Source organism: Thrips palmi, unplaced genomic scaffold (genome assembly GCF_012932325.1).
Source record: "Thrips palmi isolate BJ-2018 unplaced genomic scaffold, TpBJ-2018v1 HiC_scaffold_11, whole genome shotgun sequence".
In the NCBI taxonomy this organism is placed as follows: domain Eukaryota; kingdom Metazoa; phylum Arthropoda; class Insecta; order Thysanoptera; family Thripidae; genus Thrips; species Thrips palmi.
Genome location: NW_023144622.1, coordinates 5,389,038 through 5,404,369, shown reverse-complemented (window position 1 = coordinate 5,404,369; position 15,332 = coordinate 5,389,038). Strand labels below are relative to the sequence as shown.

Here is a 15,332-nt window from a genome sequence, read left to right as displayed (position 1 = left end):
AAAACACAATCCCTAGTTTTTATTTGTATTTCATCCATATTTCATTCATATTTAAAATAAGGATTACAAAACAAAAAAAAAACATGCAAGTGTACAATATATGTTTGACCAATAAACTTGATCTAAGGAGATCAACATTAATAATAATAAAAGATTTTGCAATTGAACACAACAAATAAAACTATCAAAACCAATTACTAATCAAAGTTTTACAAAGAGTGAGGCAAACCACATTTATGCCATATCACTCTGAATCTGAACTAAACACTGCCTTGATGCGCTGAAAGTTGTTCTTCAATGGTGGAGTTTTGCTTGCTGATTCTTCAATGTTCTCCTTACTTCGGAGAGCTCGCCCATCTGAAATTATTTAAGTAAGATTGAGCACGGGTATGAAACTAACAGAACTCCAGTGCAGTGCAAATAAAAAGCACAAATACAGGGAGAACATACTTTTATTTAAAATTATGTTTGAGCTCAATTCCTCCAGTTCCTTTTCTTCTTCCTTCTTCTCCTTATACTGTTTACACTTCAGTAAACTCAGCTGGCCTGTAATTCAAGACAGGGTTAGAAACACAATTTGTCAGAGGATACAAAATAAAACAGACAAATATCACATTACCTTTAATCCCAGCATCTTGAAGCACTTGTTTGATTTTTGTTGCTCTCTCTTTGTTATTCTTGCAGCCCTCCCACAACTTAAGGTATCTGGCATTGATACCAGCTGCTTTAAGAAATTTCTTCAGACGAATGATTTTGGGGTCTTTGTGAGGATCCTGAAAGTAAATTTATTTAAAAATAAAAATGGATTGGATTAGATTAGTAAAAAATGAAGAAGAAGAATGACTATGAAACGTGTTTACCTCATCAGCATTTGGCGATTTTTTCTTATTATTGTTCTCTTTGCTGGCTTTACTTTTTATATTGGAGCTGGCCTTTGGCTTCAAATTGGTTTCGGTGTCTAAATCTGAATCTGGACCAGAATCAGAGGTAGAATCATCATTATTGGATGCACCTTTCTTATTGGAGCTGGTTTTAGGCTTTAGCTTAGTTTTGAAGTTGGAATCAGAATCCGAACCAGAATCTGAGGTAGAATCTTTGGAACTGGCTTTGCTTTTCTTGATGGAGCTTGTCTTTTGCTTCATTTTGGGGCCAGTTTTCGAGTCTGTATCAGAATCCGGACCAGAATCTGAAGAAGACTCTGTGGAACTGGCTTTACCTTTCTTGACAGAGCTAGTCTTTTGCTTTATTTTGGGGCCAGTTTTCGAGTCTGTATCAGAATCTGGACCAGAGTCAGAGGTGGAATCTTCTCTTTTGGCGCTGGTTTTTCCCTTTAGTTCACTTTCAGATTCTGGACCAGAATCGGAACTGGAATCATCCTCACAGGATTTGTCTTCCTTCGTAGGGCTACTCTTTGGATTGGTTTTGGAGCTAATCTTGGAATCTGAAGCAGAATCAGAACCGGAATCAGAGGTGGAACTATCATTAGTAGGTTTACTTTTCTTGCTGGCGATAGTCTTTTGCCTAGTCTTTGATGTAAGAGCATTTTTGTTGCTTTTGCCAGAATCTTCACCAGACAATCTCTGACCACTTTTAATTTGAGAAGCTGGACTAATCTTCTTGGTCTTATGACTATTTGGCTCCTCAGAATCTGATTCAGACGAGGAGTCGAAGCTCTCTTTGTTTACAGATTTGAGACCTCTCCTTTTTTTAGATTCTGGACTGATCTTCCGGCTTTTATTGCTAATTTTCCCCACAGAATCCGATTCAGATGATGAGTCTGACTTCTCCTTCTTCTCAGAATTTTTAACTCTCCTTTTTGCAGATTCTGGACTGATCTTGCTGATCTCCTTCAAAGAGTCTTTACATGTCTGTGGTGGCATCTTTACGACAGATGATTTAATGTCCGTTAACTGAACTTTAAGGTCTTTGGACACAACCAAGGCAAGAGGTAAATCAGACGAAGATTCATCTTCCACACCAACTTGCGAGTCACTGGGTGTTTCCATGTCTTTATCTTCATCAGAATCACTGTGAAGTTCTAAATTAAAGTCAGCGCTGTCCGCACTACTATTCATAAGGGCACTTAAGTCTTTCTTGACTTTCTCACCGTTATGGCACTGTTTTTTGGAAAGCGGTTTTGAGTCATTTTCAGACTCACTGCCAACAGATCGTGGCCTCTTCTCTTTGACGATACAGTCTTCTGGATCCATGACTTCAGAATGTAGTGGTATCAATAACCCAACGACCTGTGAATGTAATAAAGGGCTCAGATCAGGAAGTAATTAATTTGAGTTTTAAGAAACAACAATGCACTACAAAGCAATTAGAAGAAATGTTTTCTAGAATGAACGCAAGTTGGTTCATGGCTGCTGGATGATGATGCTCACCAATGAAAATATAAAGAGCGAGTACAACCACCGACGTTTCAAATGAAACAGTGAAGTGCACCTTAAGCTGCTTAGCTGCTCAAGATAGCAGCAATGCTTTCTTATTCAAATTTAATCCACAAAACAAAGCCCTTCGCTTCGCATTGGCGCCAAAAAGTTGTTTTCGTTTCGTTCGAATCAACACATGGTCAACAGATGAGCATCTACCAATAACACTCTTCTGCTAGGATGAAAACAGTAACCTTGTCCAACAATTTCGTTTCTCTCATGACACTTGTGAGAAAAATAAAAACAATAGAAATTACAGCATTTCATTGCAGGTGCAAAAATACTAAAATTACATTATAACGTTTTTCGATGACAGATGATAAATATTTCGTTCCAATTGTTGTTGAATTTTTCATATGCAGTCTCCTAACCTAAGTTAAGCCGACGACCCGAAGTAGAGACCCTCCACGTATTTTAGCCTTGCAATCATCATATGTCGTTGAAATCTATAGTAAGTAGTTGATTGATTTTTCAATGAAGCTCTTGATATTTGGAAGCGGTTACTTGTCCTACCACCCGCATCCCGTTGAGTTCGACTTCTGCCTGTCCCGTCGCCTAGATACTGTTGTTTGTTAGGAGGTTAAAAATCATCCTATTTTACGATTGGTGGAATACATGTCAGTAGTGTGTTTTTTTGCTTCCCCTTTTTTTCTCATCGTGTCGTCTTGTTTCACCAATTTCCCTTATTTTAGTGGAATCACCTTACTGATGTCTAGATTTGATGTTGTTTCAGGTTTGCTTGGAAGGAGGAGTTGCCAGCCATTGAGGGATGGTGCTGCATCGTCTTCTGTGTTCGAGATTAAGTCAAGTGCGATTAAGTGTTCTGAGACAAACCCAGTACTCAACTTTGTCTGAAATGCAGAACGCTTACATTTGTCAATCTAATGGGGGTGAGAGGTTTACTTTCACATTCCACTATGTCAACGACAGTTTGGGTGTGGACAGAAAATTTAACTTGAATAGACAGTCTACGGAAGCCATTAGTACCTTTCTTGATAGAATTCAATGCAATGTTGCAAAAATTGTGAATGAAAAGCATGCCAAGAGGAGGAAGAAGGCCAAGAAGAAACAAGGGGAAGATTCTTCCGATGATAACACTTGCCCTGCTCCTCAAGTTACTGTGGAACTGCTCCGAAGTGGTAACCCAGTGCCAACCGATGAAACTTGTCAGTCAATTCTGGAGTGTAAGGATTTGGTTTTGCTTTCATTGAATGGTAAAAAATATAATGTTGTGGTGAACCCACCCTGGGTGGATGAAATCCAGCTTCCCAAAAGCATTCTCTCAAACTTTCCTGTGTACCCAAGCAAGTTTGTTGGCACTAATTTGGATCGAGGGGAAAGTGAATTTGTCTGGTTCAGGAAACTTCAGAATGAAGTTCAATGGCAGAAAGTTGGCTCTGGTTTTATTTACACACCATCCACAGAAGACATAAATTACCTACTAAAGGTTTGTGCAAACCTAAATAAGCTTAATTATTGTAGCAGTATGGAAAAAAAACTTGCCCTAACTGTATAAGTGACTGTAAATTTTAATCTTCTATTTCAGATCACATGCCAGCCCAAGAAAGACATGATTTCTGGTCCTGTTGTAGAATCCATATCAAAGTCTACAGTTGAAGCTGGGCCAGGAGAGTGTCCATTTGAACTCCGACATGCATTTACTAAAGAAAGAACCATGGGAAATTGGTATGAGCACACTGTATGGTTTTAACTGTTAATCTGTGCATGATAATTGTACCTTCTATGTAACAAGCCCTGTACATCTATTTTGCAGCTTCCGAGTTATGACCTACAATATACTAGCTGGCATGTATTCTGATACAGAGGCAGCTAAATCAGAGTTATTTGCCCACTGTCCTGCATATGCTTTGGATATAGATTATCGAAAGCAGTTATTTATGAAAGAAATTCTAGGTATAGTACATTAGTTTTTAATCTTGTTTCTTTTGCATATTCTTTATGTCAGTTTCTCTTCTTTCTTTGTACAGGATACAATGCGGACATAATCTGTCTTCAAGAAGTTGATGAACGTGTTTTTGAGAATGATCTGCAGCCTATTTTAGGATTAGAGGGCTACACTGGAGTTTTTCACAAAAAGGGGAGTGTCAGAGAAGGCTTGGCCTGTTTAGTCAACACCAAACGCTTTAGGTAGCTTAACCACTTATGACAAAATAGGGCACGTGCGTGGAGTGAATAAATGTTAAAATAATTACTATGAATTCTTTGGCTGTTTGTTTCCACAGGTTAGTTGAGTCACATTTGTCTCTTCTTAGTGCTGAGTTTAGTGATCGGCCTTGTTATCAAAAATTGTGGCAAGCAGTGAACCATAATGAAGCACTTCTGGAGCGTCTAAAGGACAGGGGTACATCCTCCCAGGTTGGTGGAATTGATGAGGATTTACCCAACAAACTGCCTGTATGTCTAAACTGCCTAAACTAGTTGTTTTATTTTAGGCTACAGTCTTACAATCTACAGAAAATTCTAAAAAATGGCTTGTTGTTGGAAATACTCATTTATATTTCCATCCTGATGCTGACCATGTCAGACTGCTGCAGGGTGGTCAAACAATATTGTTCATTGAAGATGTGGTCAACAAATTAAAAGAAGCTGTAAGCTATGACACATTTCTATGCTAATTGTTTTGATTTGATTCAATTGTGTTGTTTCTGTTTTTTGTTCTGTTTTAATTCAACATTTTGTGCTCAGAATCCAGATGCTGATGTATCTGTTATTCTCTGTGGGGACTTCAACAGTACTCCAGAATGTGGTGTCTTTCAGCTCATGACTACTGGATATGCCCCAGAAAACTTGGTGGACTGGAAAAGCAGTAAGTTCCATTTATTATGATTTAGTGGTGGTGCATTTATGCTCCACATTTCTGATTTTGACTTTCGTTCCAGATGAAGCTGAGCGTATTACTGGGCTTTCTCTATCACAGCCATTCAAACTGGACAGTGCTTGTGGAACTCCACAATTTACCAACTATACAGTTGGTTTTTCTGGGTGTCTGGACTATATTTTCTATCAAACTGATTCAATGCGAGTCAAAGAGGTAAGGAAAAATACTTCAGCCTTGAACCCTAATTTAATTTAGTTTTCTATTTTGCTTTGAGTACCCTTTATCCTCATTTTTCAGGTACTCCCTCTATACAGTGAAGAGGAACTCCAAAAATACACAGCACTGCCAAATATTGTGTTTCCATCTGATCATGTTGCTCTTGTATCTGAAATTGAGTGGTCTAAGTAAAACACCAGCTTTCATATTTTTCTTATGAAAGATGATAATGAGGTTCTGTTTTGCTTAAAGACATTATTCCCTCATTTGTTGTTTGAATAAAACTTGGCGTTTACAAAGGAAAGGTGCAGTTACACACATTTACACAGCGAACCCGCGACACCTGATGCAGAGACAGTGGCCCACCTGCTCCGTGCCGGTGTGTCGCCGGACAGGTCGGTGGCTTTAGGTGCACATCAAGACGGACGGCCGCTAAAAAAAAACTTCGCGGTTGAACTACGGTTTGACAGGTCTTAACGAAATAGGTCCTCCTCCACCTTAAACCTGGGCTGTACTTCCCTCCTAGAATGAAAAATCTATCGTTCGTTTATCGTGCGGATAATCTAGTGCGACGGGCCAATAAGGCGTCTCTTGTCTCTAGCCCTACGAATAGACCATATGTTGAACGAATGACAACATGAGTAGGTGACAACAAGAGTGCTTATCCTGAAATCTTACATAAATGAGCTAATATGGAAGATTCTGCTGGTGATAACATTGGTCGTCAGGTACGTAAGGGTGCTTATAGATAGTTGTCAAACAAGTAGAAGCCATCTGTCAAGGTTTGGTCAGTTGTCCACCGGGTATAACCTAAACTACTATCATATCATAATGGTTGTACTTTTTTGTGTTTTAGATAGAAGAACAAGAGGTACTGAAATCTATTTATGGAGAGGAATGGAAACAAGAAGTGGCAGGAGGTAGTATCTCACTCTCGGAAGGATCTTTAGGTTTGGAATTATTCATCACATTAACAGATGCATATCCTGGTGAAGGCCCTCCACTTTTCCAAATTTTGGCTCCCTGTCTGACACGAGATGAAATGATACAAATTACAAATTTTCTTCAAGATATTTATTTGTAAGAATTTTTTGTATCTCTGGAGTTTAAATGAGATGTTAACTCAAAGTATTAACATTATCACTTAATTTTACAGAGATAACTTAGGAGAAACTGTTATTTACCAATGGATAGAGAAAGCTCGTGAATGGCTTCAGAATACCGCTGCTCTGAGGGAGTGCGCCGCTGGAACTTCTTCAGAAGAAGCTGTCATGGACAGTGATAGTCCTGAGTATCTGGATGATGCCGATGGTTGGAATGATAAATACACAAATTCAGAGAAGAAGATTCCTGTCAATGTCCCCAGTGGACCAGAAATTATCCATGGCGATCCTATCAGTTTCAAGAAAAGTACATTTCAGGGTCATGTAGCATGTATTACCTCAACTGATCAAGTCAAGTAAGTCTCCCAGCTTTTTATATTTCCTCTCATTTCTCCTACCTTCTTCAACATAATTTTTTCATGTGTGTTCTAGGATTGTTCTATCTACTTTGATGGAAAACAAAAAAATTGCCAATGCTACTCACAATATGTATGCATATCGAATATTTAGGGAAGATACAAAATCTTTCAGTCAAGACTGTGATGATGATGGAGAAACTCAAGCAGGTAGCAGGCTGTTACACTTACTGCAGGTAAATATTTTAGTACAGAAGCTTTCTTGAAAGTTAGCAGACACTGGAACTGAAAGTGTGTTCTTTCCTGTTGCAGATAATGGACGCCCGCAATATTTTAGTCGTGATCAGTCGGTGGTATGGAGGAGTGCATCTTGGGCCAGATCGTTTTCGTTTGATTAATAATGCAGCCAGACAAGTTATTGAGAAAGCGGGTCTCCTTCCCAGTCAAGACAAGAAACATTAAAGCAGATATGCCATGTAATAACATTTGTTAATTTTATGAAGTATTCAAGACTGTCTTTTTCTCTTTAAAAGATTTTATATCCCCATGTTTTGTAATATAAAAGAGAACAATACCATCAGCTTATCTCTGACACTTCCTCTCTCCCTCCCTCTGTAGTCCAATCGCACCTCCTGTTGGTATCTTGCCTTCCACTCGTCTGTGGATTAAAGCTAAAACTACGTACAGTACGTGGTTCGAGGATTAGAAAAGCCCGCGCGTGGCTCAGCGTTGCCCGGTATTCCCAGGGTATTCCCCTCGTAAACCTCATTTGTTGTGGAAGTCGTTCTGCCAACAGGCTGAACTAAAACGATGATTCATCGTCGTTTCAGCCCATAATTTGTGTTGCCTTTGCTTCTCTCAGAATATTTGCTCTCTGTTTTATTTAACTATAATGTGACGAGAGTGAAACAACCCGTATAGCAGGTAGTTATCCTGTAGGTAGCGGACGCAACAAGGTTGGCTAAGCTGATTGGCTTTAGGTACCCCTCTCTCCCCTTCTCGTCAGCCTATTTTAGTCCTCTACCTGTTGGGTGCACGGCTCCGAGTCTAGTTTCGCGTTTTTTCTTGTGACCGTCTTCGCTAACGCTGGAATTTTTGACAATCTTGCTGTCATTTTCGCAGTCCTGGTATTAAACATCTAATTGGTGGGAAAACAAATCGGAGGGTCCAGAAAAAAAAAACGAAAGGTATGTGCGTTGTACTTTTTATCGATTCACCCAAGAAGAAAACAGATCTCGGTCGGTTCGGCCACTATTCTGCCCCAATGAAGGAAAAAAACTGTTCTGAAATAAGCTTAATTATGTGTATGCCTCTATTTTGAAGCACAAGGGCAGTAATCTTGAAACGAAGATCCATCTTTTTTGGATAGTGTAGTGTTGGGAACTCAAGCATCTAACATCATATTGCCTTTTGTTTCAAATTTTCTGATCCAGATTTGAAATGTACTGGACTTCCGACGACTACAGTGAGGAATCCACTGATGTAGAGGCATGGATTGATGATGAGTTCGAATATGATGGGGGTTCAATACACTACACCAATGGAGACAATGACATCAGAACCTTCTTGGATAAATCGGACAGTGAATATGTACAGGTTTCTCGATGTTAGTCATTCTTAATTTAATCTTATGCGTTTGTGTGTTAATGAAAGCTTCAGATCAAAGTTTTGATGATGTTTTTTTGTTGCAGTGTTTCTTAAGACTGGTTCCACCAAGAAATTTTCTGTATCACTTAAACATATTGAAAAGGTCTGCAATCAGGAATTGCTTGAGAAATTTGAAAGGAAAAAGCTCGAATACAAACAAAAATATGGCCATTTCAGAATTGTTAAAGTTTTTCACGGTTCTAAAAGCATTAACATACCATCCATACTAAAGAATAATCTTCAGGTTCAGCGCCATGGTCAGAACAGAGGTATGTTTCATGCATTTGTAAACAATTTCTGAAAAATGTTAGAAACTAATTTGGTTATAAAAACTTTAGTTGCATAATTGGTTTTTCTTTTTCAATTTTAGGCCACCGATTTGGAGCTGGTGTTTCATTTTCAGCTTTTGCAAATTATGCCAGTCATTATTGTGATTCACATTATAGCAAATCAGATTCATATGATCAAATGCTTCTATGTTATGTGATTATTTCTAACATAACAGAAGTGCCTGAGCTGAAGAGAAAAGGTCAGGTTTTAAAGAAACCCCCATTCATTGAGGGCAAGCAGTCCTTGAGATATGATACAACAGCAAAGAATAAACATTCCATGGATGTCATTGTGAAATTTGAAGATCATACCTTCTACCCAGCATATGTTATACACTTTGTGAAGTCTTTGAAGTCAAATCTCCTACCATCTGATGACAAGAGTGTACCAAGGTCTCAAGAGAGTATTGCACCTAAGATGGTTCCCAAACCTACTCTTTATGTGCCTCCAAATCACCAGGAGAGCATTGTGCGTAAGCAGGCTACTATATCCACACCAAATGTGGTCCCAAGACATCAAGAAAGTGTTGTACCTAAACAGATTTCTAAACCCACACCTCCTGTGGTTCCATCAAGACAAAAAATTGTTGCACCTACACCAGTATTTAAACCTGTGAACCCAAGACGTCAAGAAAATGTTGTACCTAAACAGATTCCTAAACCCACAACTTATATGGTTCCATCAAGACAAGAAATTGTTGCACCTATATCATTTAAACCTGTGAACCCAAGACGTCAAGAAAATGTTGTACCGGGACATATTTTCAGACCCACATCTCGTGTGGTTCCAAGACCTAATCTGTTCAACCAGGAAGAGAGGACTATTCAGTGGCTGATGCAGTCACCCTCTTTAGTCACTCCAGTTGTTGCACCCCCTGAAACCCAGACAAAGCAATCTGGATTCGCACATTCAGTTCTCTCATTCTTCCGAAAACTTTGCTGCTGTGGCTGATGAAATGAAACTTGATGGTCAGCGTTTATTTGATACTGGTCTTTTACCAATTTATGTCTTATCTTATCTTATCATCACTGTACTGTATCACTTACTTAATTTTACTGCTTGACTTGATTTTTATACTATAATCGTGATTGTTTTTGGCAAGTTCAGTACTATTGTTAAATAACTATCTTCAGTCAATAAAATAAATAACTGGGAATGGATGTTATTTTATTTACAATGCTTACCAATGTACAACTTCTACTTGTTAAAACTCATATGATAAATAATTTACAATGGCTTATCCTGAGATTTCTTTCGCTCTTTTCAGCAAATGGGCTTTGGCATTCCCTGCTTGTAATTACAAAAAGTTGAGATTTTCTCAAGTCCTGCTTGAGAATGTGAAGGACTAGACTCAATGAAAAAGTAATGAACTACATACCTCTTTGAGGTTGAATGAGGAAAGTGTGAAGCTTTGAAAGAGTAATTATATCTGCATGATTTTTACATTCTGTCCTCTCACCATCGTATTTCTTTAAACTCTAACTTAAGTAAACTATAGTCTATCAGCGAAACGGTCTCGGTCTTGACTGTATGGCGTACGAAATCTTCCTTCCGACCTTAAAGTAAATCAGTAAATGATGAATTTAGGCAAACAATTCAATACAAGACATTTTACCACAGATAACAAAACTTACTTGATGGTGCTTAAAATACGGTCTGCTTCCCTCCAGCCAGTCTCTATGGCTCCGTGAACAGTTGAATAGTAGTGGTCATGCGTGGCTTCCCCAGCGAACATGACGGCCTGCAGAAGAAGTTTGCCCTCATGAGTCCCTTGGATGCTAACGGGTGCTTCGTGAAGTTAGTAGCGGCACACTGCCCCTCAGCCTTACCGGCGTGCCCTGCCTGTCCAGGATGGGCTCGGCGAGGTGGGCCGCCCAGGCGCCCGCGCGGTCCGAGTCCAGGGAGCGGTAGCTGTACGAGCCCTTGAAGTGGGGGTTGCTCCACCACTTGGAGCGCGTGAAGCCGATGGGCAGCGGGATGCTGTAGTTGTGGCCGAGGAACATCTCGAGCCAGTGCTTGCAGCCCATCATGATCTGGTAGTCCGAGTAGCGCTCCATGACGCGGGCGGGCTCCCCGACGATCCAGTCCATGAGCACCACGTTGGGCTTGTGCTGGTCGATGTAGAAGCCGGACAGGCCCTGCACCCAATGGCCGTGCACGCCGTACTGGGGGTACTTGCGCTTGAACTGCTCCAGGTCGTCCTCCGTCACCAGCACGCTGTACCCACTGAGCGCGCTCGGCCACCACGGCTCCGAGAAGTACAGAAACAGCTTGTTGACCTGGCCGAAGCCCAAGTTCTGCAACACCAGACCCGCGCGCTCAAGTTGATGACGCATTTCGATAGAACGGAGTCGGCCGTGGCCGATCCCCAGGGCAGCGCGCCTGCGAAGGTGGGGGTAGGCAAGCCCGCCGCGCTCCTCTGTGTAACGGGACTGCCCACCCGCTCCTTCGCAGGCGCGCTGGGGATGGAGAGAAAGCTTCGTCCTTCCTGCCGGACTACTTGCCGTCAGATAGACAGAGAGAGAAAGAGCGCACTCACCCGGACGGCGTTCATCTTGCGCTGGGGCAGCGGCGGGTCGAACAGGGCGTCGGCCGAGTGTTTGAGGACGCCGAGGGACACGGTGACGATCACCATGTCGGCGGTGTAGCGCGCCCCGTTGGACAGCTCCACGACGATCGGGGGCCTGGGGTCGGCGGCGGGGGCCTCGTCGAGGTAGCCCGCCATCGGGTCGTCCGCCATGTGGTTCGCCATGGGGTCGTCGGCTTGCGGCGCGTCCGTCCCCGTCGGCGGCGTGGTGGCGTCCACGTCCGAGGCCTCGGTCACCTCGTTGTGCTGCTGCGGGGTGGGCTGCGCCTCCGTCTGCGTCTCCGTCTGAGTCTCGGTCTGAGCCTCGGTTTGGGCTTCGGTTTGGGCCTCGGTTTGAGCGTCGGTTTGAGCATCGGGCTGGGCTTCAGTTTGAACCTCTGCTTGGGGTTGGGGTTCGGGCTGGGACTCGGGCTGCGGCTCGGGTTGGGGTTCCGGTCGGGGTTCAGGCTGAGACTCCGGTCGGGGTTCTGGCTGAGGTTCGAGACGTCGCATGTCCCTGTAAGGGTCCCGGTAGGGCTCCTGGTAGGGCTCCTGGTAGGGCTCTTGGTAGGGCTCCTGGTAGGGCTCCTGGTAGGGCTGGGAGCCGTAAGGGTTCGGGCCGTACACTCGCTCGGCCCAGCGGATGGTGGCCACCTCGCTGCCGAGGTGAACCCGCTGGCGAACCGGCAGTTCCTGCGCCGGATTGGGGTACCGTTTCTGTCGACCAAAGCAGAGCAGTGGCTTCAGCGTTTGGAAAAAAAATGAAAATGCGCGCCCTGGCCGGTGCTCGAACCCGCAGCAAACTCACGGTGAGCAGGTCGAACACGGTGCGGTAGCCGTTCCGCTTCCAGGTGAGCTGGAGGTCGCCGTCGCACTCCTTGTAGTGCACCAGGCCCTGGGCCGAGGTGTTGAACCACGTGTCGGAGCCGTCGTAGAAACCGATGGCCTTCTCGAACCAGCCCAGGAAGCGGTCCACCAGGTCGGCCGGCGGGTGGCGCTCCATGGTCATGAGGCGTTGCTGGAACCTGAACGAAAGTCTCAGTGTCACCACGGGGAAAGGGATAGCAGGCCTGCAGGCCGCAACTCTCTCGCACCCCATGGGGTTGCAACGAGTGCCCCATGAGAACGACAGAGGCAGAGCGACTGCTCGGACTCGGGCTGAGGGGGTGGCTATTTCTACCTTGAGCTCCGCGGCGACGCGTGCTTGCTCTTGGTGGGCGTTGGCGACGGCCCGAGTGACATCTGGACGGCCGGCTCGTCTCGTGATAAGCGAGGGCCATGTGCGAACCACGTGAAAGCGGCAAGCAGCGGCAAGCAGCGCGGAACGGCGGGGCACAGAGCGCAGCCATGGCGCAGCCGCCAAATACCAATATCGCCGACCGGTACAGTCAGCCTAATAACGAGAGGGCCGCTTAAGGCGGCAGATGGGCGGCCTGGCGATAGGGGTTACGTAACGCACACACTCGCTCTCTCTCACACACACTCACAGGTCCAGGAACCAATCGCCGTAGGAGCCGGTGTAGTTGACGAGCTGGTCCAGCGTGTCGCGCCGGGAGCCAATGGAGTTGCTGGCGTTGAGCAGCAGCTCGATCTCGGTGGGGTCCGCCACGGCGCCGCCGCTCCACACGAACGCCATGTTGGAGCTGAGGCCCTTGTTCTGGTGACTCAGCAGCTCGAGCGGCTCGGCCATCTCGTAGACCACGTTGCCCACCTCGCCGTGCACCCACTCGGCGCCCAGGTCCACGATGTTCTCGGCTGTCGACACGAGACGGGGGTTAGCACGGTGCCGGCGAGAAGGCCAAGCAAGGTGCGGGCGAGGCAGCGTACCGCGCACCGCGCGCGGAGCACGTAAACAGTATCAGGCACCTCAAAATAGAAGACGACGGCGAGGTCCAACGGGGTCGCGAACCTTTGGACCTCACCGCCACGGCAACGAAGCCACGCTACCGACTCACCGAAGCGCACGGTGTGGATGCGGCCGCCGATCCGCCTCTCCGCCTCGAGGATGGTCAGGTCGTAGAAGTTGTTCTCCATGAGGCGAGAGGCGGCGGCGTACCCGGCCGCCCCCGCGCCGATGATGAGCACCTTGGAGTGGTTGGAGGAGGCCGCCCTGCCGCCCTGGCCGGACAGGGGCAGCGCCGTGCACGCGGACCAGAGCGCCAGCGCGCACAGGGGCAGCTGGAACGGAAGGGGTGGCCGTCAAGGGGTGGCCGTCGTGGGGCCGTCAAAGGATGGCCGCGAACCACCTGCACCGCCATATCGCTCCGCGCGCTACTGCTTTGCTTCAATTTGTTTGGAAACCGATCGGCCGTGATAGGGACGGTCCCCTTCTCCCACGGGCCCGGGCCGCGGGGCGTGCCACAGAAAAACAAACGAGGAAAAAAAGTCTGCGACGGTCTGACGTTTGTCCTGGCGCGTCGTCGAGCTGACAAGACGGTACTCTATCGCTGCCGTGCAGCCAAGCAGCGCACATCTCGAATTTTCGTCGCAGACGTAGGTCTTAACTATTCTTAGCGCAAAACAAAAATTCTCGTGGGCATTGATGACACACTATCCTGGTGTTTCGATCAAGAGCGCTCATCGACGAACGCGTTGCTTTCTTTTATAACCAACGGTAGCTCAAAAATAGTGTTGTTGATTTTTTTTTCATACAGGAATTTGAACCGCCAAAAACCGCAACGAAGCCTGACGAACTCACCAGAAGACGGCGTGCTGCAGGCATGGTGCTGGGCGTGGTCAAGCGCGCTGCCCTTGTTGTCCTGCTGCTTGTCTCACACGCACACAGACGCGTTCACTGAGGCTGCTCGGTTGCGAAGTGTGTAGGTGGGGGTGCGTTGGCACCGCTGGCACATGGGGCGCGCGTCGTCGCGCAGTCTCGTCGCGTCCCGCCACTGCGCGGTGCTTCGCGGTGCTTCGCGGTCGGTGCACGCCACGGCACTGGGCTGGCCGACGGCAACCTTGGCCTGCCCCTGCCCGTGGGGCCGTGAGGCTGGGGTGGGACGGGACCGCCGACGGGACGCGTCGCCCTGCCGCCGCGCCCTGCCTCGGCCTGCCTGCCTGGGACCCACACAAGATAACACATCACGTTCCCTGAATGGCCATCGCGATGGCGGTACGGAATGGGGAGGGAACCGCAGCCGGTAGCCCGAGACGCCCGTCAAGCACGCCGTCAAGCACGCCGTCAAGCCCGGCGCGCACGAGGAGCTACTGTAGTTTGACAGATGGGGCGCGCAAAAGAAGCCGGCCGGCGGGTAGTTTATTGATACCTTCCCCCGCTCCGGCCTGTCTGCCTGTCTGTCAGTCTGCCTGTCTGTCTGTCTGTCTGTCTGTCTGTCTGTCTGTCTGCGGCTCGGCGACTCGAACTTGGATATGCCGCCACGCCGACCCAGGCCCCGCCGCCACGATAGTAAGTTCCCTTTCCTGTTTCCCCTCCGTTGGTCCAGTTTTCTGTTTCTGCCTTGCTGCCTGACCTTGCCCCATTCCTCATTCTTCCCACACGCACCAAGAGCCCTATCGGCCCCGGCCCCGCCCCTCCCCTCCCCTCCCCCTCCCCCCCTCCCTCGCGCCGCCAGACAGACTAGAGACGCGCGCCCAGCCAGGCAGCAAGGACCGGCCCGGCCGGCCGCCCGGCACGCAGGCAGCGCGGGCACACCTGTGCGCTCGCTGCAGCGATGTTGCCTACCAGGCGCTCCCCTGCCTGCGGACTGAGCAGTGCTTTTGTCGCTGTCTCTCTCGCACGCTTGCGCATGCGCCACGAGTGCGAGAGAGACAGAGCGACGAGAGCAGCGCCCAGAATCATCCCGCTCCGCTGGGGGCTGCAGCCTCATTATTTTGACGTAC

General features: G+C 46.5%; 5 protein-coding genes across 8 annotated transcripts; 3 read left to right on the top strand and 2 right to left on the bottom strand.

Annotated features, from left to right (window-relative positions):
• Positions 1 to 11: 11 nt before the first annotated feature.
• LOC117639796 (suppressor protein SRP40-like) lies at positions 12 to 2,334 on the bottom strand. The gene is made up of 5 exons (XM_034375714.1): positions 2,317 to 2,334; positions 861 to 2,246; positions 620 to 773; positions 451 to 546; positions 12 to 357 (listed from the first exon to the last, which is right to left on the bottom strand). Exons 2-5 carry the CDS (start codon positions 2,208 to 2,210, stop codon positions 245 to 247), a joined length of 1,713 nt encoding a protein of 570 aa, XP_034231605.1. The 5' UTR covers positions 2,211 to 2,246; positions 2,317 to 2,334; the 3' UTR covers positions 12 to 244.
• Positions 2,335 to 2,580: 246 nt separating this feature from the next.
• Positions 2,581 to 5,794, top strand: LOC117639794 (2',5'-phosphodiesterase 12). 4 transcript variants are annotated; one of them, XM_034375709.1, is made up of 11 exons: positions 2,581 to 2,707; positions 2,798 to 2,886; positions 3,169 to 3,882; positions 3,982 to 4,121; positions 4,210 to 4,349; positions 4,424 to 4,583; positions 4,679 to 4,811; positions 4,889 to 5,044; positions 5,142 to 5,262; positions 5,336 to 5,487; positions 5,572 to 5,794. In XM_034375709.1, exons 3-11 carry the CDS (start codon positions 3,205 to 3,207, stop codon positions 5,680 to 5,682), a joined length of 1,791 nt encoding a protein of 596 aa, XP_034231600.1. In that variant the 5' UTR covers positions 2,581 to 2,707; positions 2,798 to 2,886; positions 3,169 to 3,204; the 3' UTR covers positions 5,683 to 5,794. The 4 variants fall into 4 exon arrangements, with proteins under 4 accessions (XP_034231600.1, XP_034231602.1, XP_034231601.1 ...); XM_034375711.1 differs by lacking the exon at positions 2,798 to 2,886 and having other exon boundaries at positions 2,689 to 2,707; XM_034375710.1 differs by lacking the exon at positions 2,581 to 2,707 and having other exon boundaries at positions 2,745 to 2,886.
• Positions 5,795 to 5,970: 176 nt separating this feature from the next.
• Positions 5,971 to 7,534, top strand: LOC117639799 (protein IMPACT-like). Its single transcript, XM_034375716.1, has 5 exons — positions 5,971 to 6,218; positions 6,347 to 6,570; positions 6,647 to 6,949; positions 7,026 to 7,185; positions 7,262 to 7,534. The coding sequence occupies exons 1-5, from the start codon at positions 6,183 to 6,185 to the stop codon at positions 7,409 to 7,411; spliced, it is 873 nt and encodes a 290-aa protein (XP_034231607.1). The 5' UTR covers positions 5,971 to 6,182; the 3' UTR covers positions 7,412 to 7,534.
• A 401-nt stretch (positions 7,535 to 7,935) lies between these two features.
• LOC117639798 lies at positions 7,936 to 10,082 on the top strand. Its single transcript, XM_034375715.1, has 4 exons — positions 7,936 to 8,136; positions 8,383 to 8,555; positions 8,641 to 8,865; positions 8,967 to 10,082. The coding sequence occupies exons 2-4, from the start codon at positions 8,390 to 8,392 to the stop codon at positions 9,875 to 9,877; spliced, it is 1,302 nt and encodes a 433-aa protein (XP_034231606.1). The 5' UTR covers positions 7,936 to 8,136; positions 8,383 to 8,389; the 3' UTR covers positions 9,878 to 10,082.
• Positions 10,077 to 14,445, bottom strand: LOC117639793. Its single transcript, XM_034375708.1, has 8 exons — positions 14,191 to 14,445; positions 13,448 to 13,670; positions 12,980 to 13,247; positions 12,301 to 12,517; positions 11,466 to 12,209; positions 10,756 to 11,223; positions 10,561 to 10,667; positions 10,077 to 10,482 (listed from the first exon to the last, which is right to left on the bottom strand). Exons 1-8 carry the CDS (start codon positions 14,212 to 14,214, stop codon positions 10,419 to 10,421), a joined length of 2,115 nt encoding a protein of 704 aa, XP_034231599.1. The 5' UTR covers positions 14,215 to 14,445; the 3' UTR covers positions 10,077 to 10,418.
• Between the last annotated feature and the right edge of the window lie 887 nt (positions 14,446 to 15,332).